This window comes from Meriones unguiculatus, chromosome 12 (assembly GCF_030254825.1).
Source record: "Meriones unguiculatus strain TT.TT164.6M chromosome 12, Bangor_MerUng_6.1, whole genome shotgun sequence".
In the NCBI taxonomy this organism is placed as follows: Eukaryota; Metazoa; Chordata; class Mammalia; order Rodentia; family Muridae; genus Meriones; species Meriones unguiculatus.
Window position 1 is genome coordinate 79,894,431 of NC_083360.1, and position 25,179 is coordinate 79,919,609.

The following is a 25,179-nucleotide window of genomic DNA, read 5'->3' on the forward strand; positions in this document are numbered from 1 at the left end:
AGGCTGTGTGTAGGTACGGCCTTGCCAGGCAGGCATGTTTTCCTGGAGAGTGATCTCAGACCTGAGACATCCCGGTATGCCTGCCCACCCACCTGGCCCTCAGAAGGAGGTGCGTGTGCAGAGACTGGACCAGGGGCCCTGGGACTGAGGGTTTCACCTGCTCTTGCAGGGTCGTTTTTACCGGATTAGACTGGCTTTGACCTCATCCCCTGTGTATCTTCCTTTTCGAGGCTGACCTGAGGGCCGCTGTCCCCCGTTGGGCAGCAGATGTCTGTTGGGAATGAGCAGTCATCAGGTCTTGTAGCTGATGCCCAGAGCAGCCTTCCCGGTTGCCCCTGTGATTGTGTGTGATTTTGGGTGCTCAGTAGACCCGTTGAGGTGACCAAGGAGTGGCTGTTGGTGAGCACAGTCTCGCTCTGAGAGTGTAGGAGTGCTTCCATGTACTTGTAAGACTTTGGCCTATTTCTAAAATATATGAAATCAGTTACGTCGCTGATTCTGCACTTGACTGGTGACAGGGAAGGAGAAAGGATTGTGTCTGGTGAGATGGCTCCATTGGTGGAAGTGCTCGCCACTCAAAGCCTGATGACCTCAGAGTAATCCCTGGAGCTTGCCTGTCTCCAGCCATAGCTGCTGCCCGTGGCTCCAGACCAGGAGCAGCACCTTAGGCTTGTGCTGGACATCAGAAGTAACAATAGGTGGGGAGCGGCCAACAGGAGCAGGTGTTGGCTGTTACCTGGCAGAGCTGCAGTTACTTCCACGAGGCGCTGGGCCTGTTCTTCTGAGACTGTGACAGTAGATCCTGGCTCCACACCTTCCTGGGAGTGTCTTCCAAGTTAGAAAAACAGATGCACCCTGCTTCCATTGCCCTCCTCTGCCCCCTCCTCTGGCATTTCCACTCCAGCTGCCCTCCGGCTTGAGAGGTTCGGAGGACCAGGTGCCGAGGCCCACCAGCCAGAAGGGATTTAGTCACTTCTCACTGTACCTCACAAATGTGGCGGATTCAGAGAAGTTTCAGCTCTCCACCGAGGGTGGCCGTTCGAACTGGGCAGGGGCGTGCTTACTAGACTGGGTTAGGGACAAGTGGAGGTAGGTGTGAAAAAATGAGGTAGACAGTTCCTGTATTGCGTGCTGTGAAGCCATGCTAAAGGGAGGGAGAGAGGCGTTTGGTATGGTCTTCCACTTTGTGTACAGTAGGCCGCTAGCATACTGCCACCCTGTTCTTCAGAGCACTCATTTGCAAGTAATTCTCTCTCCCTGGTACTGTCCCTGAAACTGGGCCTTACTCTGTAGCCACCCTGGCCTAAAACATCACAGCAGCCCTCTGCCTCAGCTCCTCCCAGATGTTGATTACAGGGTCAGCTTCCCTGCCCAGTTAGAATTCTCTCTATATAGAAAAGTTGTAAATGCTGCCACCTGTTGGCCAAATGTTCGCGTGCTTCCCATTCACTTTCACCACCTCTGCTCAGGTGGCATCTCCCTGTGTTCTGGGCACTTGAAATAGGCACTACGTAGGTAGGTTTCAGGGGCTGTCTGCAACCTAGTTTGGTGGGATAAGTACCACACTGGGTTGGCAGTCTCTCTTGGGTCACCACTCTGTTCAGTCAGTCATACTTTCTGTCCATCTCTCCTTTCTCCTTTTCTCTGTCCCGCCCCCATCTTCCTTTCCTGTGCGTGTGTGTGTGTGTGTGTGTGTGTGTGTGTGTATTCATGTGCCTATGAAAGGGATGGGTTTTGAACCCACCCTCTGTCTTGCTGAGCTGTTGTCTATACCCCCAGACATGGCTACTCTTACTTAGAAATGGGTTTTTCTATTCGAAGATTTTCATGCATCATATTTTAACCCAGAATTTATATGAGGGGTTCTTTTCGTGAGTGGATAGCTCATGTTTCAGGAACTTGGACTCTCATTCAGTTCCAAGGGTAGAGCTCTAGACGGGAACTCGGATCAATAGACGCTAACCCTGTAGATCAGAATAGCAAGATGCCTACATTTCTTTGGCGCTCCCCCTTCTCCAGTCTATGTGAGTATCTCATTCATATAGACATCTGTGATTGATAGGTCTTTATTCTGTAATCCTGTCAGTGTGCTCATTTCAAAAATGCATGTGCTGGCTGGCATGGTGGCGCATGCCTGTAATCCCAGCCCTTGAGGCAGAGGCAGGCTGGTCTCTGAGTTTGAGGCCAGCGTGGTCTACAAAGTGAGTCCAGGACAACCAAGGCTGTATAGAGAAACCCTGTCTCGAAGAACTGAAAAGAAAACACGTGGGCCACCAGTGGTTAAAGGGCCAGGCAGGCCCACCACACTTTCCCTGGCGGTGTTCTTGGCAGCCTGTGATGTTAGAATTACATCTGAATGAATTGGTGGTGTGCTCAGGCTAGCTTGATACAGTCGTAATAGATCAGTCTGAAGAATACACCGCCTACCAACCTTGGAATCCAAGTTCACACTCTTGTCTAGGCCTAAACCCTACAGCTAAGCATAAAGCTGAGGCTAAGAATCCTAGTTTTAAGATCTTGAAAGTAGTTAAGTGGCACTGCCCACTTTTTGACACCTCAGGATGAAAGTGGCAGTCTTTTCTCCAGGACCTGTAACAGTAGTCCTGATATCTGTGAAGGATGGTACTATGTCCAGGGCCTTGGGATGCCACACCTGTCCTGGTACCTGTTCAAGGCTGCCTAACGCAAGGCCGCCTAAGAAACCAGTTTTTCTGTAATGACTGGGCATGAACTAAAAGACAAGCCACTTTCACTTCTGTGACCAAGTTTTCTCCACACCTCATTGTGGGGGGAAAAAAAAGCAGTTCCTACAAGCCCAGATGTCATTTTTCCGCATTTATAAAACAGAACAGACCTGTAATTTTTGCAGCAACCAAATAATTCTCAAAGGATTAGTTACTTTTGAAATCGGGCTTAACCTTTAGCCATGACTGGCCTGGAACTTGCTGTGCAGACTAGTCTAACCTCAAACACAGGTCCACCCTACCTCGGCACCGGGATTAAAGGTGTATGCCACCACAGTCAGTCAGGCTTATGTGTTGTAGGTAGACCGTTCTTTTTGAGACAGGCTTTCACTTATTTCCCAAGATGGCTGGAATTCACAGCTCCTTTGACGTATCCTCTTAAATGGGTGTTTGCTATTATTCTCTTGACATTTCAAGAGCCTGGAGTTCTTAGGTTACGTGGTACATAAAGAGTAGTTACAGGTAGCCTGTTGATTCAGGATATCAAGACCCAGGGTAACCTAAGAAGAAATAAGACATAAGAGCTGAAGGACCCCAGACAGGAGTGTACTCTCTCTTTACCGGAAGAAGAAATGGAATGGAGAAAGCATAGCTTGCCCAACAGCACAAGGTGGGGGGGGGGGGGCGGTGGTAAAGACAAATTTCAGCCCAGGCTGGGTTAGTGATTTTTTAGTTTAGTGCAGTCTTTTTTGATCATGTGACTCCTTAGACCAAGCATAGAGGCTGGCTATAAAAGCATATTTACAGAAGTAGTTCAACTGCTTTTTTTTGTTTTTTGTTTTTTTTTTAATTCCTGGACTCGCAATTGATTGTGTTTTTGTTGTTGTTGGTTTTTTGTTTGTTTGTTTGTTTTAAGGGTTCCCAAGGACATTAGTGCAAGCAGAAGCCCTGGACAGAATCTGTGATGTGGACCTAGTGATCAGTTTGAATATTCCTTTTGAGACTCTTAAAGATCGTCTGAGCCGACGGTGGATTCATCCTTCCAGCGGGAGGGTCTACAATCTGGACTTCAACCCGCCTCAAGTGTTGGTAAGATAACACAGTGCTGGGTGGAGGACATAGCATAGTGTTCAGAAAAAAAATGTGTAAAAAAGCACATGGCCAAAAAGCATAGAAAGAGAGTTTCAATCCAGTAGCAGTCAAAGGGGAGAAAGCTGGAACTGAAAAGCTTAACAAGACAGAGCATTGCTAGCAACCCAGTAAAAGTGGCTCTCCTTTTTGTTTCATTAAACTATTAACAGATTGTTGATTGTTTGAGACAGGGCCACTATAGGCCTCTGATCTCTGGGACCATCTCTTTAAAGCCACATGCCAATGTACACTTGAAGTATTAAAAGTTCTAAGTTTTGTTCAGCCTACTGTTGAGGATGGCCTGAGCAAGTGAAAAAGATGTTCTTATTTCAGTGTTTATAGTGGACAAGAAGCGGGTAGAAACAAATGGTCAGCCTATCTGTAAGACTGTTTAAACAAACCGGATGATATCTGCATGATCCTAGATTACAGAGTTGGTAAAAAGAATAAATATGTGGTTTCTCTGCCCTTCAGTGTTGGGGATCAAAATCCCTGGGCCTTGTGTACACTCATCAAGAATCCTACCATTAAGCCAGTTGCAGTGGTGCCTGTCAGTAATCCCAGCACTTCAGAGAGGCAGACACAGGCGGATCTCTGTGAGTTTGAGGCCAGCCCGGTCTACAAAGCGAGTGTAGGACAGCCAAGGCTACACAGAAAAACCCTGTTTGAAACAAACAAATAAAAAATCCTACCATTGAGGTACTCTTCTACCCTGCTCTCCCTTGTAGGCTGCTTTTCACTCACAGTTCTCTAGTCCTTTGTCTCCCAAATGCTTGGAGATTATGGCTGTGCGCCCCATGCCAGGCTCAGACTACCTCTGATTATCTTTCTTTGACTCCCTGATAATGACTGTTTGAACTAATGCATGAACTCAGTCTGTTACCATTGGACAGAAATAGGTGCATTGTATCTTACTAGATAAATCTCTGTAAGGAAAAGGCCTTGAATGTAGATGGAAGCAGTAATTAAATGGCAGGAAGTTACTGTGTCACTACTGTTGGTTGCCATTGTGCCAACAATGTCCTTACTGATGTCAGTTTGTGTGCGATAAGTCTCTTTTTTTGTTATTTCTTTCTCCTGACTAATTAACTTGTTTGCTCATTCGGTCTTTTATTCATTTCATAGTGTCACTGTGTTGACCAGACTGGTCCTAGCCTTCTCAGTGGCTGGGTGGACAGGAGTGTAACCCAAGATACAGTGACAGGAAAATAAGATGGGAGAGAAGAAAGGAGTTTGAATGTATACACAGGAGAACAGAAGCCCACCCCTCTGGAGCTTGTCAGTTCTTACAGCACCCGTCCGAAAAGCTTTACCTGCTAGCATGTTACTTTCCAAAGCCCAGCTCCGCCTCGGAAGAACACCTAGTTCCAGGTCTGTCTCCAGAGATGGCCTTGGAAGTGGGCAGCCAGCTCTGCCAACGACTGCCGTCTTCCCAGGATAGAGTGAGGCCGCTGGCCCAGTTGTCCTTCTGGAGGCAGCACAGGGTTTGCTGGAACTCTAAAGTGAGTTCTCAGCATTGTGGACGTCAGGTCAGGCACGGCCGCTTCCTTCCTGTCAGGCTAACACACTCTGCCTGTGACAGTGGTGAATCCCAGGGCCGCAGCAGGATGTCAGTGTCACGGTCAGCTCAGTGGTCTAGCAGAGTTGCCCGAGCCCAGCAGTTTCACCCTCGCCTGTCTGTCATATTCGCTTCTGCAGCTTCTCCCAGAGCAGACAGCCGTGGGGTCTGGAGCAGAATTCTGCTGCTGCTGCAGCGCCGTATGTAGGTGGCTGTGCCTCCTACAGGATTGCAAAGTATAGGATAGGAAATTTGCTTACGTAGCCCTGGCTGGTCTGGAACTATGTAGATGAAGTTGTCCATGAAATTGGACAGATCTACCCGCCTCTGCTGGCATTAAATGAAGAAGCATGTCCACTAATTCTTGTATATTTAAATTGCATTTTTACTTTGTTTTGAGACAGGGTTTCTGTGTGTAGTCTTGGCTGTTCTGGACTCACTTTGTAGATTAGGCTGGCCTCAAACTCACAAGAGACGCGCCTGTGTCTTCCTCCCTGAGTGCTGGGATTACAGGCATGCGCCACAGTTATTTATTTGTATCCGTGTACATACGGCTGTGTACGTGTATGGGAGCCAAGGCACAGACAGGTGTGGAGGAAGAAGGTCAATTTACGGGGCTCAGTTCCCAGCACTGCATGGCAGCCCACCACTGTCTGTAACTCCAGTTCCGAGGGATCCAACACCCTCACTGAGACATGTACTCAGGCAAAACAGCGGAGCACATGAAATAAATCTGTCATTTAGCAGCAGTGATGGGGTGTGTTTGCAGGTGCGAGTAGTTAGGATCTAGTGCCTTCTCCAGGGTGCGAGCTCAGCACGGCTGTGGGCGGAGTTCACTCCCATCACATGGTTTTAAGTGAGAGAAGACCTTCGGGAGGCCCAGGGGTTCGTCGCACAGTAACTGGCTTCTCTGGTATTTTAGGGGATTGATGACATCACTGGCGAGGCACTGGTCCAGCAGGAGGATGACAAACCTGAAGCCGTTGCTGCCAAGCTGCGACGGTACAAGGATGCGGCCAAACCGGTCATCGAGCTGTACAAGTGAGTGCGCGTTCAGAGCAAGGCCTACCCGCTAACCGTGGGGCCTGGTGGGGAGGGCACTCGGCCAAGGTAGCCAAGTCTAAAGGCCCATCCCTCCCACAAGTGAGTGAAGTGGTGGAGTGGTGCACAGGAGTCCAGTGTGTTCATTCCGGAGCTATTACAACACGAGACTTAAACTTAGTTATCTGTCTGAGGAATTATCTAGACTTGGCTCCTTTTTGGGGGGGTGGGGTAGCATCAGGTGGGAGTTGGCAGTTGAAACTGAGGCTTCATGCAGGTGTTCCAGCTCTAAGCTCCAGCCCTTAGCACCCCCCGCCCTCATTTTCCTATTTAATGGGCTCAGATATTTTCACATTCCTTTGTGTAAATAAGTGATTCAGGTAGGCTAGGCTTGGCTGGAAAACTACGAACAGAGCCGGGGGGTGGTGCCTGTTTTTCAACCTTGGATCTTTTCCTATCCCGATGCGATGTTAAGCGACCTAATTAATGGTGTTTATTTGGATTGTCTTTCAGGAGCCGGGGAGTCCTCCACCAGTTTTCTGGGACAGAGACCAACAGAATCTGGCCTTACGTTTACTCACTTTTCTCCAACAAGATCACACCCATTCAATCCAAAGAAGCATACTGAGCCTGCCATCGGAAGAGCCAAGGAGGCGTTGTCCGGTCACTCAGCCCTGCGTGGCGTCTTGATGCCCTGGCCAAATTAGAAGCTAGCTGAGATAGCTTGCAGCATCTTTTCTAGTTTAAGTGATGAAGTGATGAGGAAAATCTAGCGGGTAGGAAGGATTCATGAAGAAAGAAACCCTCCTGCCTTTTGAAGAGAAGGTGTAGCTCTGCAGCTGCGTCACACCCCTCGCAGGAAAGCGAGTGCAGACTGGATTTCCACCGGCTTCGAGCCTACACTCTGCACGGGCTGACAGCCATGTGCTTGCATAGCCTTTTTGCATGCAACAGTGGGCTTTCTGGCCTATGCCACCTTCCACAGGCTATTAAGCCACAGCACCGTCAGCCTGAGAATGTGAAGGCGCGCGGTCGTCGCTTGCCTACCGCCATACCCTCTGATGACAACTGAATTGACGCTGATTGCACCCAGTGGCTGCTTCTCCCCAATGACTATTTCTCCCTCCGATCTCCATCTCCGAAATCCTAGATTCTGTTGACTGTATCTCTTCCGCTTGCTCCCTTCCCAGGCTCTTCAGTAACATGGTAGTTTCCGCATTCACCCCTCTAACTTCTGAGAACTAGGCGACTAGATCCAGTCCCTTCCTTCATACTGGGAACTTAGCCGGGCGGAAGGCTTCCTTTGCTAAACAGCTGCTCTGACTGTCTTGGGCCCACTCTGTACCTTTTATTGTTTTAAAAAGATTCTTCAACATCTTCAGAAAAAGGGGCAGGGGAGAAAAGGAAAGAAACGCCCACTTATGGAAATTGGGGTGATTGTATGGAAGTAATTGTATAGAAATCACTGGACTAAGATGGTTGGGTTCAAGGCTGAACATGCTGCTAAATATTGATGCTGCCAGCGTTTCTTCTGTGAGTGATCCGGGCAGACGGTGAGAAGTCAGTAAAGGGAACAAGCCTGTGGGCTTGAATGGAGCACCTTGCACCAGATGAACATAGACCTGCACTGAGTAAGGCAGCTTTACTGTTTTGGGAACGCAGAATCTTTTTGTTTTCTCCCTATTCCAAAGACTCAGTCTGTAGGTGGCCATGAAGTCCAGAAATGAAGATACTAATATTTTGTCAATGATTATATGTCAATAAAGCATTTGTTAAAAGATTTTTTCTGGTTTCCAGACTTGTTGGCCACCTTGTTAACTCTTCTGGGAAGAACAGTGAAATGTCTTCCTTTTGCCTTAAAAAGGGTGTCCTGCCTCTGCCTGTCCCCAGGAAGCGTCCTTTATCACTGGTAGTGATTTAGTGTGAATCTCACAGTCTGGTTGGGGGCAGGGTGTGGGGTGAACTCAGCACTTTAGTGGAAACAGACATTATTACGTGGGGTCACGGGAGTCCCCAGTCCTTCACTGCCATATGTTCTGTGTGCTCATGAGTCTGTCTTTGGCGTGGCACTGCCCAGACTCTTGCGTCTTCTTAGTTGTCCTTCTGTGTGCATGTTCTCTGGCCGCCTGCAAGGAGATGCAGACCAGCACCCCCTCAAAGAGCTGAGGTGCAGCTGTGTGGCTCAGATCTGACCTCTTGGCATTGTCACGATGCTGAACATTTTGGAAGCTTGCATTTGGATGTCACTTGGTAGGGATGGGGTGATAAAAGCCCAGGGTTCCCAGGGAAGCAGGCCAGGTGTGGGAAACATACAGGTTAGAGTAGGGTCGCCCTCAGATGACTGGGGAAGTGGAGAGGTAAAGGGGTTTAGAGTAGTTCAAAAGAAGGGGACAATAACAGCAAATTCGTTTTCCCTCTTGTAGGGATTGGGGAGAGCAATAGGGTGTGAGCAAATTCTTGCCTACACACTCTTGTTTCTCTGCATTACAAGCTTAGTAGACTAAGGTAGCCAGCACTGGGGACATGAGGATCTGGGCAGCAAGGGCGGAAACACATCTTTTCCAAGATCTTGGCCGATTTTCATGTTAAAAATCGATACTTTCTGCGGCAGACTTGGCTCTTCTTTTCTAAATGATTTTTTTTGAAATGAACATTAATACTGAAAGTATCTTGACAAAGGTAGAATGAAAGGGCGTCTCTTCCTTCTGAGGCCACACATGCCCTTTCTTCAGGTAGAAGCCAAGAGTCTGGTGGTGTCTGAGATTCTGGTCTGACTTGGCATTCACAGACTCCATCCGGCTCTTCTGACAGTTTGCTTCCCACAATCCTCTTGCTTAAAACACAGGGAACCCTGCTTGTTCATTCCTCCAGTATTAAGACGGGAAAAAAAAGTGCTATGAAGGAGGCCTTTTTGAGTGTGTACTCTCAGGACCTTTGCAAGCTTCTCGGTGAATCTTCCCAGCATCCCGTGAGGCAGACACAATCACTCCTTCCTATAAACAAGGAGTCCAGGGTATGAAGTCTTGACCCAGGCTTTTGATATAAGTAAACAGTACAGCTATAGTTCAGTCCCAGGTTTTCCCTGATTCAAGAACCCTTGGCCTTTTACTGCATTTTAGCTGTATGTCTTTTGGCCTAAGCAAGCCAGGGACACGAGCCTGCTAGGGTCTGCTTGTGGGCTCAGAAAGAGCAGCAGACATCACTGGAGTGGCAGTGTTGCTAAGGAAGCTGCTAAATACAAGGGTTCCAGGCAGACTTAAGTTTAATCCTAGGCTAATCTGCCTCAGTTCCAGCTGTCAGGAAACCATGAAGCCATAAGGAGAATGGGGATCTATTAAAACATTAAAATTAACCATAAAATGCCATCCCTTATTTTGGTGTGGTGAGCTGCACAATTCTTGCCAGAATAAATGCCATCAACTGTGCCTCTGGGCACTTGTTGGTTTGACCATTCTGCTTGTGGTTGGGGCATGAGGGAGACAGGCTAAGCCTTTCGCTCAGGTGGCAAAGGTCCACATGTAGCATTCATATGGACTCCCTCTAGTGACAGACAATAAGAAGCACAGTGTCTTTCAATAAAGGGTTCTTGTTTATAAAACCTTTGAAAAGCGCATTGCACCTTGTCTCGGATTCAGGAAAAGGGAAGAAATTGGAAAACCTGGTCTGTGTATAAGCTGCAAGAAATGGTAGGGCTCAATGCTTTTTTTTTTTTTTTTTTTTTTAAAGGAGAATTTGTACTACTGAAGTTATGCATTTTGTTTTCGAGCTGAACGGATCCCTGGGGGGATTATGTTGAGCTAAAATTGTATTTCACTGTGATCCTTCAAGTTCAAGCCAATCTCCTAACCTAATCTGATCTTTAGTTTCCCAGGAGCCAACAGGTCAGCTTTTCTTCTGTGTGACAGTTGGTGTTCCTCTTGATTTTGGCATATGTGCTTAATTCAGAGTATCTGAGTCTGTTCTGTCTGTGTATGCTATAGCCTAGCTATTATTCATTGTATTAACTGATTTTTGTTATCTTGCTTAAGATTGATTTGTATTCATTGAATTTGGTAGAAATAAACGTTTTTCTGCTCAATATGCAATCAACTGATTTAGTCTTGTGTTGCTGTTTATATACTGTAAAGTTTTCATGAGTTCTCTCATTTATGCCACTTGATAGGTCTGCCATTATCCGCAGTTGTCCGTGGTTTGCAAAACGAGGCAAACAGAGTAACCTAAGCAAAGTAATGGTGGCAAGCAGTGCCTGTTTGTTTGTTTGTTTGTTTGTTTTCCTGCTGTATCATTGCCCTGTTCGTGTACCCTCATGTTTCTTGTTTGCTCTGTCCTTTACCTGTTAAAGCTGTTGCTATCTAGTAGGCGCTGGGGCCTTGAAAGAAGTTCATAATTGCCCTTTCAGAAGAAATCTGGGAAAATGTATATAGGCACAAGCCCTGGCCTTTTCTAATCCTGGTATGATCTCATCTGTGGGACCTTCTAGTAGTTGGAACCAGCTGTAAGCAAGTTCTAGACTCATGGCTCCAGGAAGGCCAGGGCAGGCCACCTGGATAGGGTGGCTGTGTGTTAGGTTGTCGTATGGGACCCACATGCCTTCCTTTGGGGAAGAGTTTATATCCTTGCTCCCTGGGCTTCACACTTGGACATTGCCTTACTCCAGTCAGTAAAATGAAAAGACAGATTGTTAGAGCTGACATTGGAAGAGTCAGAAATCCTACAATGCGGTGAGCAATGCTGTGGGGCTCTTCCAGGGAAAACGTAGAGCAGACATGCACTGAGTCCATAATGGGTGAATAGTATCTGAAAATAAAACTGTAGGATTTTTGGGTTGGTTTGGTTTGGTTTTTTGAGACAAGGTTTCTCTGTGTAGCTCTGGCTGTCCTGGAACTCAGGATGTAGATCAGGCTGGCCTTGAACTCAGAGATCCACCTGCCTCTGCTTCCTGAGTGCTGAAATTAAAGGTGTGTGCCACCGCCACACAGAGTAAAATTGGTTTTTAAAAGCCATGGAGGCTTAAGTTTAATTTGGCTTTTAAAATATTTGCTGTATTGCACTTGTGTCGGAGGACAAATTCTGGGAGTCAGTTCTCTCTTAGCATGTGGGTACCAGCGGTGAAATTTGGGTCATCAGGTTTGATGACAAGCACTTTTGCCTGCTGTGCCATTTTGTTGGCTCTTGGTTAGTTCTGCAGGACGGCATAGCCTAAGTGGGTTCAGGGAGCTACCTGAGCCTAGGCGTGTGTCTTGTCATCCAGTTATTACGAGTTCTCTCATCGAACCTCCTTAGGTTCTAAGGATACAAAGGTAAATAGATTTTTGCCCTTGACTTCTCCAGTTGTTTGGAGAACATGAGTGATTATAACTATTAGAACTTAACTCCTTCCTTGAGAGAACAGAAGTAACTCAGCCAAGGAGGGGCCAAGGAAGCAGCTGAGTTTTGCTAGAAAAGAGAATCCAGGCAGCTGCAGTGGGTTGGAACGTGGATGGCAGGCAGGGGAGAGGCCCCCTCAGCAGCCTGGCCACGGCTGAGGCTGAACGGGAAAGCCTTTGGACTTCTGGTGGGAGGCAGTGTGAACATCCACAATGCACGTCAAATTTACGCGAGAAGAAGCCGCCCTGCCACTAAGGGGGGGAAAAGTGCTGCTGAGGAACACGGTGAGAAAATGGGAGCAAACAGAATGATGATCTATGGCAGAGCGGAGCAGACTAGTGCTCCTAGCACCCCTGGTTGCATTCCAGCCCAGGCACTCGCTTTCCCCGGATAAACCTCTTATTTTGTGCGTATTTAACTTTTCAGATTTTAAAATGTTGGCCAAGTAGCAGAGCCTTGTGGGCCAATGTGAGATTTTTAAGCTAAGAGAGGCAAGGTAAAGGAATGAGGACCATCTTGGTGACTAGACCAGGCTGAGGTGGGGGTTGGGTTTTGTAATTTTGTGGATAGGAAGACGATAAACGATGGCAGACCTCTGGAGAATTCTGGGTACTACGTATTCCACAGAGCACTTTGTGCTTTGCTAACCAGTTTGTCCCACTATGGAGTTCAGCTGGGTGTACCCGGGGCCGCTTCACTCTAATCTAGGCTGGCTTTGACCTCTGTAGCAATCCTCTTGGTTCGGCCTCCCATAACACACCCTGTTTCACACTAATCCTAGCCATAAACGTTGAGCATCACAGTAATGAAATGGTGACCATCGCTAGACTTGAAACCCACTTAAATTATGCTTTTACATAGACGTGAGTTCAATGGAAGATGCTAGTTAGGGCTGCAGGCAGCCTTTCATGTCCCTCACGATGAACCTATGTGGTAAATGTAGCTAGAAGTGGGGTATATAGACCGCTGCCTCATCAACAGACAAGAGACGGAATGGTTGTGTTTCTCCTGCATCAGGGCTCAGGGGTCAGTCCCTTTAGCAAGCCTGGATCACTGGCTTCTCTATGCCACCATCCAAGGCCATGGAAGAACAGTCTTCTGACAAGGAGCAATGGGGAATAAAGAGATGAATCGCCGACTCCAGGTCTAAGGCTAGAGCAGCCGCTGTCTTGAGAGATCGTTTACATATTCCGACAGTCTAGAGCCATTGACTATAAGGTCATTAGATATGTCATTCCGGATGACTCTGGACATAGTGACAGCAGGACAAACTGACTACCCTGAACACATTGGCCATAGATCCTCTTTATAATAGTCTGTGAGTCCAACAGGTTGAGTAGGAGGAAGCGTAAGGTTGCTTAGACTTGAGAGAACCATTTTGTCTTTTCACTCACTTAAACTTTCCCCTTATTTTCCCATTTACTTGTTTTGAGCTCCTTTTCTCAGTTTATCAGTCTCAGTTTCCTCAGGAAGAACTTTAGTTTCCATATGGAAGTCTTGCCTGAAAAATTATCAATATTGGTATTTACAAGTTTTGTCAAGAAAACGAGGACTCTGAAAAATGGTAAACTACTTAAATCTGAGTTTTCCCATACATTTTTCAAAATACATAGAAGCCAAAAAAAATCAGGATAAAATCATTTTTAACTCATATGTAGCCAGGACACAATACTGCAAACTCTCATTTCATTTGAGTGGGGAATAAATATCTGAAATTAGCACCAGCTCTGTTGGCCTTGTAGAAATGGAGAGTCAGCCAGGATATACATGAGAAAAACCATAAAAACAAAGATTTCCAAGACACCAAACTTTCCCTAACACTGCCCCAAAAGACACTGTTAATTAAGAAATGCATTTCAGGGGGCTGGTAGCTTTGTTTATAGATACTTGTACAGCATCTTCCAAAAACTGTGTTTGAAACCACATAGTTGAACTTTTACCGTAATTGGACTTGGTGGTGTCTCAAGTTAAATAAAGTGTAATTAAAAGAAGAGAGATTTCCTTATTTTTCATTGCTGAGTAATATTCCATTGTGTAGATATACCACAATTTCTGCATCCATTCTTCAGTTGAGGGGCATCTAGGCTGTTTCCAGCTTCTGGCTATTACAAATAAAGCACCTATAAACATGGATGAGCAAATGTCCTTATTGTGTACTTGAGCCTCTTTTGGTTATATGCCTAGGAGTGGTATGGCTGGATCTTGAGGAATCGCTATTCCTAGTTGTCTGAGAAAGCACCAGATTGATTTCCAGAGTGGTCGTACAAGTTTACATTCCCACCAGCAGTGGAGGAGGGTTCCCCTTTCTCCACAGCCTCTCCAGCATGTGTTGTCACTTGAGTTTTTCATCTTGGCCATTCTGATGGGTGTAAGGTAAAATCTCAAGGTCATTTTGTTTTGCATTTCCCTAATGGCTAATGACGTTGAGCAGGTAAATGGTGGGACCTGGAAAGGATCATCCTGAGTGAGCTGTCCCAGAAGCAGAAAGACACACACGGCATATACTCACTCATATAGACATGTAATATAGGATAAACCTACTAAAATCTGTACATCTAAAAAAACTAATCAAGAGAGAGGACCCTGACTAAAATGCTCAATCCCCATCCGAAAGGCAAAGAGGAAGGACATCAGAAGAAGAAGAAAACAGGAAACAAGCTAGGAACCTGCCACAGAAGGCCTCTGAAAGGTTCTGCCCTGAAGACTACCGAAACAGATGTTGAGACTTATGGCCAACTGTTGGGCAGAGTGCATGGAATCTTATGTAAGAAGTGGGAAATAGTAAGAGCTGGAGAGGACAGGAACTCCACAAGGAGAGCAACAGAACCAGAAAATTTGAACATAGGGGTCTTCCCAGAGACTCATTCTCCAACCAAGTACCACACATGGAGATAACCTTGAACTCCTGCACAGATGTAGCCCATGGCAGTTTAGTGTCCAAGTGGGTTACATAGTAATGGGAAGAGGGACTGCCTCTGACATAATCTGATTGGCCTGCTCTTTGATCACCTCCCCCTGAGGGGGGAGCAGCCTTACCAGGCCACAGAAGATGACAATGCAGCCACTCCTGATGAGACCTGATAGACTAAAATCAGAAGGAAGGAGAGGAGGACCTCTCCTATCAGTGGACTTGGGGAGGGGCATTCATGAAGAAGGGGGAGGGAGGGTGGGATCTGGAGGGGAGGGGCTTATGGGGGGATACAAAGTGAATAAAGTGTAATTAATAAAAAATAAATAAACTAGACAGTGGGCTGCTGAAAGTCAGAAAGAAAAAAAAAAGAGAAAGAAATGTGTTTCAGTGCGCCAGCAGCAGAGGGCGCTGTTCAGCAAAGCGCCATCATTGCTGTAAAACATCCGGGGCAGGAAAATCCAACACCTTGAGAAAGAGCAGAAAAAGCAGCCACTAGCCATACAAAATTATTCTTAAAGTGTGCATGAAAGTACGTGTGTGCATGCGTGTGTGTGTGTGTGTGTGTGTGTGTGTGTGTGTGTGTAGGTGCCACTGTTCAAGCGAAGAAGTCTGAAGACCACCCGTAGGAGTTGGTTCTCTTATTCCACCATGTGGGTCGTTGAATTCAAACTGGGCTTACCAGTAAATATCTTTACCCCTGAGCCATCTTTCCAACACTCTACCAAAAACATTTTTTAACCGGACGCGGCTGGCACTACACCTGTAGTCCCAGTACTCTGGGAGGCAGAGGCAGGTGGATCTCTGTGAGTTTGAGGCCAGCCTGGTCTACAAAGTGAGTCCAGGACAGCCAAGGCTACACAAAGTAAATCCTGTCTTGAAAAACCAAAAATCAAAAACAAACAAACAAACAGAACAAGGAAATAAACTGGGAATCTAAATTCTGAAGCTGATAAAGAATATTCAAGACCCAACTTCAGAGCAGAGGAAATTGTAGAATGCTGCTCACTCGAATATGAGTCGAACAGGATCAGAGAAGCAACATGAGACGTGAAGAACATCACAGATGAGAAATGCAGTACTGAGCAGGACACAGTGAAAGAGCTGCAAGAGTTGAGTACAGCCCAGGCATGGTGGCACAGGCCTTTAATCCCAGCACTTAGGAGGCAAGGTCAGGAGGATCTGTGAGTTCAAGGCCAGCCTGGGAGTTCTATGACAGCCAAGGCTACACAGAACAACTCTCTTGGGTACAGAAACATGAAGTGAGATGGGATCCTAAGAAATAGCTTAGAAGGTACACAATAGAGCCCAGATTTAACATGACATTCAAAGAAGATACGGGCATAGAGACTGAGAACTCACGGGATTAAAACAAAAGAAAGAAAGGTGAAATGTTCAGAAAGAAAACAGCTATAGGGGGCAGAGAAAACACAACACACTTATAGGCAGATTCCCATGAAAAAGAAAACAAGACCATGAGTCAAGAACAACTTTCAAATTTACAATGGGATATAGCTTATAAAAATAGGTTTAAAAATCCTGAACATATATATATTTCAATATCTCAATAGAGTGTATTGTGGAAATTTGAGACTTAATTCAGAATGTTTAGCTCTAAGACATTCTTCAAGAAACAGGAAAATCTGGGCCTCCATGCAGAAAGTCCAAGCAACTCATAGGCCGGCAAAACCACAATGGAATAACACTGAAGAGCAGGACCATCTAGCTCGCTGAGCCTCAGCTGCGAGGGATATGGATAAGCAGTCTTCAAATAAACAGCACCGGCTCTGATTGACCTCGCTTCGGACTCTGTTACTTCCTACTCAAGGACAAGAATCTAAGCGAGTACGGCAAGAACTGTGCTGTGCATACAGTTCATGTAATTGAAGAGACTAAAGTGAAAGTAGCCACGGAGGAGCAGAAATGGTGTGCAAAAGAAAAAAAAAAGAGAGAAAGAAGCAAAACCACAGAACACGCCAAGCGGCTCAGTCACTGTGGAGGAAGTAGGTGGAGATTGAAGGATTTTGTTTAAAGCTGAAAAATCAACTTGTTCAAGCAAAGGCAAAACAACAAAAACAGAGCAAAACAAAAAACAACAAGAGAATCAGCTCTTTTCATGCCAGGATGGACTGTGGGAAGGGAAGCAGTCAGTGGGATGAGCTGGAGAAAACGAAACCGTATCAGGGTGGAAGCAAAGGGCTTGGATCAGTTGCTCATGGTGGAGGTTTCTTTCCTTTCTCATTTCAAAGACTGAAGCAGGGGCTGTGGAGAAGGCTCGGTGGTTAAGGGGATGGGCTGCTTTTCCAGAAGTCCCGAGTTCAATTCCCAGCCACCCCATGCTGGCTCACAACCATCTATAGAGAGATCTGATGCCCCCTTGTGGCATGCAGGTGTACATGCAGATAGAGCACTCAAGTAAAATAAAGAAAAAAAAAAAAAAGACTGAAGTATTGAACTATGGGAATAAATGTCTAGCATTCTCAATGTTTCCTGACACTGTCATTAGCAATCGACTCACTACAAGAGTTATCTTTGGGTCACTTTCCCAGTGCTGTGCTGCCAAACGTGAGAATTTTTGTTGACTTTGTATAGAGTTGCAAGGGGGATCAGTGTTCAGAAACACAACTTCAGTGTATGGAATGGAAGCAAAGGAGAATGTATGGAGGAACTTAAGAAGAGAATTTTGCTGATAAATACAGGATTTCTCTCAATGGCCAATAGAGGGGTGGATGAAGTGGTTCCTGATTCTTCTTAAGAAGGAAACCAGCTCCTGAGTGTGATGATTATCACAGTTGGCATTGGGCAGGTGGTCTCAGGTCAAGAAGTCCTGTGACAGTTATAAACAGAGAAAAAAGATGCAGCTAGCAAACCATTGCCAAAGTATGACCCGCTTGTGGGGAGCTACTCCCTAAACCTAAAGTTAAGAGAAGACAGCACATAAACAGTCGCCAATCTTTACCATCGTTGCCATTCTGAGAGCTCGAGTAATTCTAAATGTTCTCATTCTGAAACGCTTCTGAAGAGAAATTAAAAGGAAAAGAAAAAAAAAGGAAAAGAAAAAAAGAAGAGGAGGGAACAAAGGGGAAAAAAAATCCTGAAACCACAAAAAAAGAAAACAAGTCCAAGAATATCTAGTGAAGTTGAGGCTGAAAATTTTGAAGCCCCACCCCCCCTTCTGTCTGTTGTCCATCTGAAGGAGACCCCTTCTGTACCAGAAAATAGATTCCTACTGAGGAAAAAGTCTTCCAAAAGCCAATGGCCGGGAAAGGAAAAATAGCAGGGGTCAGTGGGTGGGTGCAGGACAGATGGGGTGGTCCACCTGACTTCAGCCACTTCCTACATAGACGACTCCTAGTTACTGGGTCTCATAGGAAGAGCAAAGAAGGACGTTTCTGAACTATTGATGCAGATCAAGAGACCTGTCCAGCCGTGCTGAGAACTCTCAGCATTAGAGGCACTCAGGGTGTCCAGTGGCAAAGGATGGATGGAAGGGGATAAGAGTGAGCTGAATGAAATGAAAGAAAACTTAAAAAGGAGATGAAAAAAGGAAAGAAAAAACAAACAAACAAACAAACAAACACCTGATCATAAACTCACCTGAGAGTCCACGCGGAAAAGAGAAAATGAAGAGAAGGTTGAAACCACATCTGTCTACAAAGACAGAGACATCAGAAGACATTTAGAAGAAGATGACAAGTAAATTAAATATCAAAGCCGGGCATGGTGGCACACGCCTTTAATCCTAGCACTCCACTCAGAAGGTAGATGCAGGTGGATCTCTGTGAATTCAAGACCAGTATGGTCTACAAAGTGAGTCCAGGATAGCCAGGGCTGTTACACAGAGAGACCCTGTCTTAAAAAAATAAAATAAAATAAAACAATAAAAAAAAGCGAGAAATAACAGCAGTTCAAAAGAAAAAATCCAAGAGTAAAGGTCAGGTGCAAAAGTAAAGAAGGGGTTGCAAGAATGTTAAAGAAAAGTCTGATTCCGAAGGGACAGATCAGGAAAGGGGCAGAAGTCATAAGAACATGGGCAGAATCCAAAAGTAGTGAGCACGAGCCCAACCAAAGCAGGGGATGGCAGTGAAGAACACAGTCCAGTCAAAAGCAAATACGGAACAGGAGAGCAAGGGAGCCCAGAAGTAGACACAGAAGCAGGAGAGTATGATCCTGAAAGAGATCTCACCAGAAGCAAGAGAGAGAGAGAGAGAGAGAGAGAGAGAGAGAGAGAGAGAGAGAGGAACACAAGAGAAGAGGAAGGTCATGAAGCCGAGAGAGAACACAGGAAAATGGAAGCGATAGGAGAGATTCACATAGCTCAGAGGAAAAAGTCAAAGTAGAAATGGGGTGGGGTAAGGCGTGATCAAAAAAAAAAAAAAAAAAAAAAAAAAAAAAGAATTCATACAGAAATGAAAATTCTGAGGGTGAAAAGAGAAGACCATAATCATGCTAGCTCAAATAGTAAGTAGAGGTGGGGTGGGGGTGGGAATGGGGGAGAAGACTGTTAGAGATCAAAGCCAAGTATTAGGTTAGTTACTTTCCCGTTGCTGTGCTAAATTCCATGACAAAAGCAACTTAAAAGCGAAAGAGTTTGTTTTGGCTTACCGTTGGAGGTGCCATCCACCATGGAGAGGGTAGTCAAGGCAGTGGGAGCTTACAACAGCTGGTAAAATTGCATCTACAGTCAGGAAGCAGAGAGAGGTGGATGGCAGTGTTCAGTTCACTTGTTCTTTTGTGAAATCAAAATGATACCATCCACAGTGGCCCGTTCTTCCTACTCCATTAACCTAACGAGGAAATCCCCGACAGGCTTGCCCAGAGGCCTGTCTCCAATTGGGTCTAGATTTTATCCAGTCAGCAGTTGATATTAAGTATCAAAAGTATAAAAAATAAAGATAAAGCAGTGAGGACAACAAATTGAAATTCTCCATACTGCTCTAGGTTAATTAAATAAATCCTAGTGTCTGTGTGGTGATTTGGGTATACAGCTGGTTTAGGAATAACCACTGCTTAACTAAAAGATAAATCAATCATAAATACTAATAACCCACAATAGTTTTTCAAGACAGGGTTTCTCTGTGTAGCCCTGGCTATCCTGGAACTCTCTCTATAGTCCAGGCTGGCCTTAAACTCACAGAGATCTTCCTGCCTCTGCCTCCTGAGTGCTGGACAGATATTAAAAAAAAAAACACGTTCATGCATTTTATTTGTTTATATGTAGAAACTGTAATGTAAATTTCTAAGAGATTAAGAAAGAGAGTCAACCTGCATGTGGTTGTTTACAACTATAACCTCAGCTATTCCAGGGTCAGGCACAGGCGGACTGACAGTTCAAAGCCTGGCTGAGCTACCTAGTGGGTAAAAGGCCAGCCTGGTAACATAGCCTTACACTGTCTCAAATATAATAATAATAATAATAATAATAATAATAATAATAATAATAATAAAAGTGTAGTTGGTAAGGATATAGGTCAGGGGGAGATCACTTGCTTAGCATGTAGTTGGTACCCAGTATCATAATAAATTAAAATAATAACTATTATTTTTGACAGTCTCACTATGTAGCCATGGCTGACCTGAGAGCCCAGAACTACTTAGAGAGACCCACCTGACTCTGTCTCTAGAGTGCTGGGATTAAGGGTGACCCCAGCACCTCTGGCAGTTTATATCCTTCCAACCTTAAATATCATTTCCCAAAAATTAAAGCTTAGGGTTTTTTTCTCCCCACAGAAATGTTAAAAGAATACACCTGGTGCTATTCACCTAGAGTCAATAACTAAAAATGTCTCCACATTTGTTTGCTTCAATCTTTTGGCTAAAACTGTTTTAAAATACCATTTTACTTACTGTTCGTATGTGTGTGTGTGTGTGTGTGTGAGAGAGAGAGAGAGAGAGAGAGAGAGAGAGAGTTCACATGCCATAGTGTAGGCATGGAAGTTGGAGTCAATTTTCTTCTTCTATTTGGGGTCCCAGGGATTGAACTCAGATTTATCAAGTGTATACAGCAAGTGTTTTTACATGTAAGTACTTTCCCCCCCCCCCTAGCCATTGGTCCAAGCTTTGAAACATGCAGACACCATGAAACTCTATGATGGAGTTCATAGCTGTGATCAGAGCTGGAATCCTGGTATGATTTATTTTTTTTGTCACTAAAGTGGAGCCAAGATCCACAGAATCTTCTTGGTTGCTACCTCTTGGTGTAGTGGTGCAATGGTGGCCCCTCCCACGGCTCATGCTGTGGGAAGTTATGAGTGAGAGCGGTGGGGTGTGCCTCACAATGATGTGCTTCTGGGGGCGGCCTGGGATTCACCTCTGATCCTCACTGAGATCCGGATCTCTGTTTCTCCACCCGCACTGTGGCTGGTACCACTCTGCCCTGAGTGGGGATGTGGGGTTCATCAGTGTTTGCCAGTATGCTCCTGGATAGTACCCAGAAAGTAATGAGGCATGCAGAAATAGCATTGATGTGTGCAGCTCAAAAGGATGATCTTACCAACTCCACGCTGGAAATTTTCATGGCCGAGCTTGTGTAAGCGGCAAGTTGGCTGGCAGCTGGAATCCACAGAAAGGGGTGCTTTGCCTCAGCCGCTGCCTTCTCTGGTGTATCAGAGGTCTTGCTTGGTTAATAGGGCAGAACGTCACTACCTATGGAAGTAATGACATGGTGCTATATTTAAAGTGTCTGAATAATGTAATACCTGGACTTGATGTTCCTTTCTGTCAATATAATTAGTCCAGCGCTTCTCTTTCAGTAAGCACATAGATTTTTTTTTTTTTGGGACAGTGTTTCTCTGTTTAGATCTGGCCATCCTATAGACTGGGCTGGCCTTAAACTCAGAGATCTGCCAGCCTCTGCCTCCCAAGTACCGGGATTAAAGGCATGTATTGAATAATATTGTAAAAAATAATTTATTTTATTTATTATGTGTATGCAAGTGTTGGGAGCTGGTCTGGTGCTATCTGTTACGATGCTTATTATTGGCCCTCAAGATCTGGTTTGTTGCCCAAACAGACACTCACATACCTCATGATGTTTGTCACCTTGCCTACGAAATTGTTTCTGATCGGTTATTAATAAAACGCCAACACACCTGGGCAGGCAGATGGAGGTAGGTGTGGCTGAGGTTTTCGGGCTTTGGGAGAGAGAAACAGGAAGAGGAGGAGGAAATAGACAGCTGCCATGGATTGGCATGAAGAGAGGCATATGGCCAGCGTGGATGGAGGAAGCAGCCCAGGTAAGAGAATTAGCAAGTATTTATGGAATTGTGGGTGGGAGGTAGCCTGGGATGGGCTGGGAGGTAAAGGTAGGTTAGAGGTTTAATATCTGCCCTGCGCCAGGTAAGATAAGGCTATTCTAAAATCTATCAGGTATCAGTATATATATATATATATATATATATATATATATATATACTATTATATCTATACTGATTATAGTAGCGGGTTAGATAATATGACCCTAATAATTATAGGGCTAATAATAAACATTATTAGACCATACCTTTAATCTAACTGCAATAATGTCTCTATGTATTATTATGTGCCCATGGATGTAGGTGCCTTCAGCGGCCAGAAGAGGGGCACTGGATCTCCTGGAGCTTGAGTTACAGGCATTTGTGAGCTGCCTGATCTGGGTGTGGATACTAGACTCAGGTCTCCTGGAAGAGCAGCCATTTTCCCATATCCATGTCGTAACAACAACAACAACAATAGTATTTTATTTTATGTATGTGGACTTTTTGCCTCCAAATATGTCTGCGCACCGTGTACATGCCTGGTGCTCTTGGAGACCAGAAGAGGACCTGGAGTTATGGGTGGTGGGATTTGAACCTGAGACATCTGGAAGCTGAGCACATGAAGTTCCTCCCAGCATTTTTTTTTTTTAACCCAGCAGGCACACTCATATGCATGGTGTATGATTTGTTCTTTTGCTTTCTTGTTTGGATTTTCTTCTCCATTATCTCCCTGAGTAAGCCAGGATACCCTGGATCTTGCCATCCTCCCACCCACACCATCGCCTCTGGATGGCTGAGATTACAGAAGTGTGTCGCTGTGCCTATGAGGATTAATTTTGAGTCTTCTAAAGCAAAAAGATCTGTCTTTGAGATAAAAACATTCAGAGCATGAAAATTTGCTTCGTTTTAAAGTATACAACAATATGTTTCCAATGCTGAAATTTTGTAGTTTTTTTTTCCGTAATTATGAAAGTGTTTAATAGAATACATGCTTGTGTCTGTCAGCTCAGCTTTGAAATGTTTGTCAAGAAAGCCTGCTTATGTTTTGTTTTTTTTTTTGGTCTGTTTTTTGGTTGAGATCACGAAGGCAGTTTTTTTCATTTCCTGTGGTTTCTCTGAGACAAAGCACTAGAAAGGCAGAGCACACCTTCGGCCTGTGGGAGACAGGAGTATAGAAAGTATGTGTGTGTATGTGTACGTGAGAGAAAGAGATTGAGAGAACAAAGAATTGAATTTTTTTTAAGGTATTGGTTTAAAGCTTAAAGCACAAGACTGAACAAAGGCCAGCCATGTGGAGACATGTCCAGCCACCTGAGGAGAGGAACTAGCTTTACTGAATTATTTTCCTGCCCACTCCAGCTACAGTTGCTAGGAAACTGACCCAGATGGCCAGACCAGAACCGTTCATGGTCTTGGCACCTAAAGTAAACCAATCATTTCAAAAGTCAATTTCCCTTACCCAATCATGTTACGCCAAGGCATGTAACCTGCCACTTGTGGTTTTTCCCTTTATAAACCTCATTCCCCTAGACAGCCCCACTATACTCCTCCTCTTCACCAAGGAGGTTGCTGCGATCTGGGCTTAAGCTTATATTAAATAAACCCTCATTTATTTTCAGTGGAGTTGATTTCTGGTGGTCTTTGGGGGTCTCACATACTGGGCATAACGAGAGTGAGAGAGAGAGAGAGAGAGAGAGTGGGGTGAGGAAAGCTCATTTTCTGACAGTCCTCTAGGAGGGTGTTTTTGCTTTTCATGTGTAAATTATAATTTAACTTTCTCATGGCATTTTGTAAGCTTTTTTAATATGGAGGAATTATTTTGAGAAGTTTTAATGAATGAAGGTAATATATTTGGTTGAAGTGATTACTAATTTTGGAAAATTAGTATTTGGTAATTTAGAAGTAAAATTAAATTACTATTTAGTAATTAAATTAATTTAAATTAAACTAAATCAAGACTACTATTTACTTGGTAATTCTAGAGTAACCATCTTAACTGTTTCAAAGTATAGGAGATAATGTCTGAAATAATGAACATTCCAGCTGAAAAACTTTCCATGTGAAAAAGTTTTATTTACTTCTTTTTCTTTAAATAGCTATTAATTTCTGTTTTTTTTTTTTTTCTTCTTTTTTCACTGTGGTCAAAGAAGGAATCTTAAGTTTATTATCCCTTCATGAAGAAACTTTTTGGTTTTGGTGCTAGGATTAAGGCCTGTGCATCCTGCATGCTCAGCCAGTCCTGTACCGATGACTTGCAACCCCTCCCCGTACATAAAATACTTGAGGTTCTGGCACACCCGTGAGAGTTAAGGGTGTTCCCTATCGCTGCGCTTCAGCAGGGACAGCTACAGGCACCTCATGAAGCTGCGCATGTGAAATGGAAAAGATTGTTGACCAGGAGCACGCTGTGACAGCGGGAGCCGAGCCTCCCTGATCCCTATAACCAGAAAGCTCTACTTTACAGTTCCTTGTCTGCCCTCAGTTCAGTTCTCTCCTTCCTTAACAACCCATGACTGATAAGAGGAAATGGATGTCACTACTCAGAAAAAAATTAGGAAAATAAAACGCTAAATACAATTCAGGAGAATTTGTCTAATATGGCTCTCAAAGAATCTCCTTTGGGTTGTGTGGTCTGTTGGGAGATGTTGACATGGAGCTACAGCCAATCTTCCCACGAAAATTGTCACCTACCATTATGTTGCCAGCAGTGCCAGCACTGTTGGTTGTTTATTTCTCCCTCAATGCCCAGCTGTGCATGTGAATACAAAGACTGGACCGCTAGAACAAACACCTGGAGAATCTCTGCGCTGGGGCTGGCACTGGCATTTCTTGCTCATACTGCACTCTTATGTGACTTGTATCATATTAGTGTTTGAACTCTTTCCTAGGGGAACATATGTAAGGGTCTACCTGTCCTTATAGAGCACCAATGGCAAACCAAAGTAAGATTCCATCTAAGTCTCATTTGGGGAGCCAGCGAGTTATTGGGCTTACTTACAGAGCATGAGTGAGTGGTTACCTACAGGAGTGTGGATGATCCCCTAAAGCAGCTGCCCTGCATGGATAATGACTTCCCCATAGCTATGTAGATGAAGTCCCCCTCTTTAGCTAACTTTTCTCACCCCAGGCCTGAGACCAAGAGGCTGAGGTGCAACTAGGATGGGTTTGCATACAGTGGGCTGGGAGGTGCAGAAAGGGAGTGTCTCAGAATTGGTGGTGAGGCACCAATGACCCTCCCCACCCCTGCCTTCTATG

The 25,179-nt window shown here is 44.9% G+C and overlaps 1 protein-coding gene across 2 annotated transcripts in view; it reads left to right on the plus strand.

Annotated features, from left to right (window-relative positions):
• The window catches only part of Ak4 (adenylate kinase 4), a 46,593-nt gene extending 36,090 nt beyond the window's left edge, over positions 1-10,503 (plus strand). For both annotated transcript variants that reach the window (XM_021654274.2, XM_060365972.1), the window contains 3 exons: positions 3,601-3,773; positions 6,296-6,414; positions 6,928-10,503. In XM_021654274.2, coding sequence (XP_021509949.2) covers positions 3,601-3,773; positions 6,296-6,414; positions 6,928-7,042 — 407 coding nt within the window. In that variant the 3' untranslated portion in view covers positions 7,043-10,503. The remainder of the gene's footprint in view (positions 1-3,600; positions 3,774-6,295; positions 6,415-6,927) is intronic.
• Positions 10,504-25,179: the final 14,676 nt, after the last annotated feature.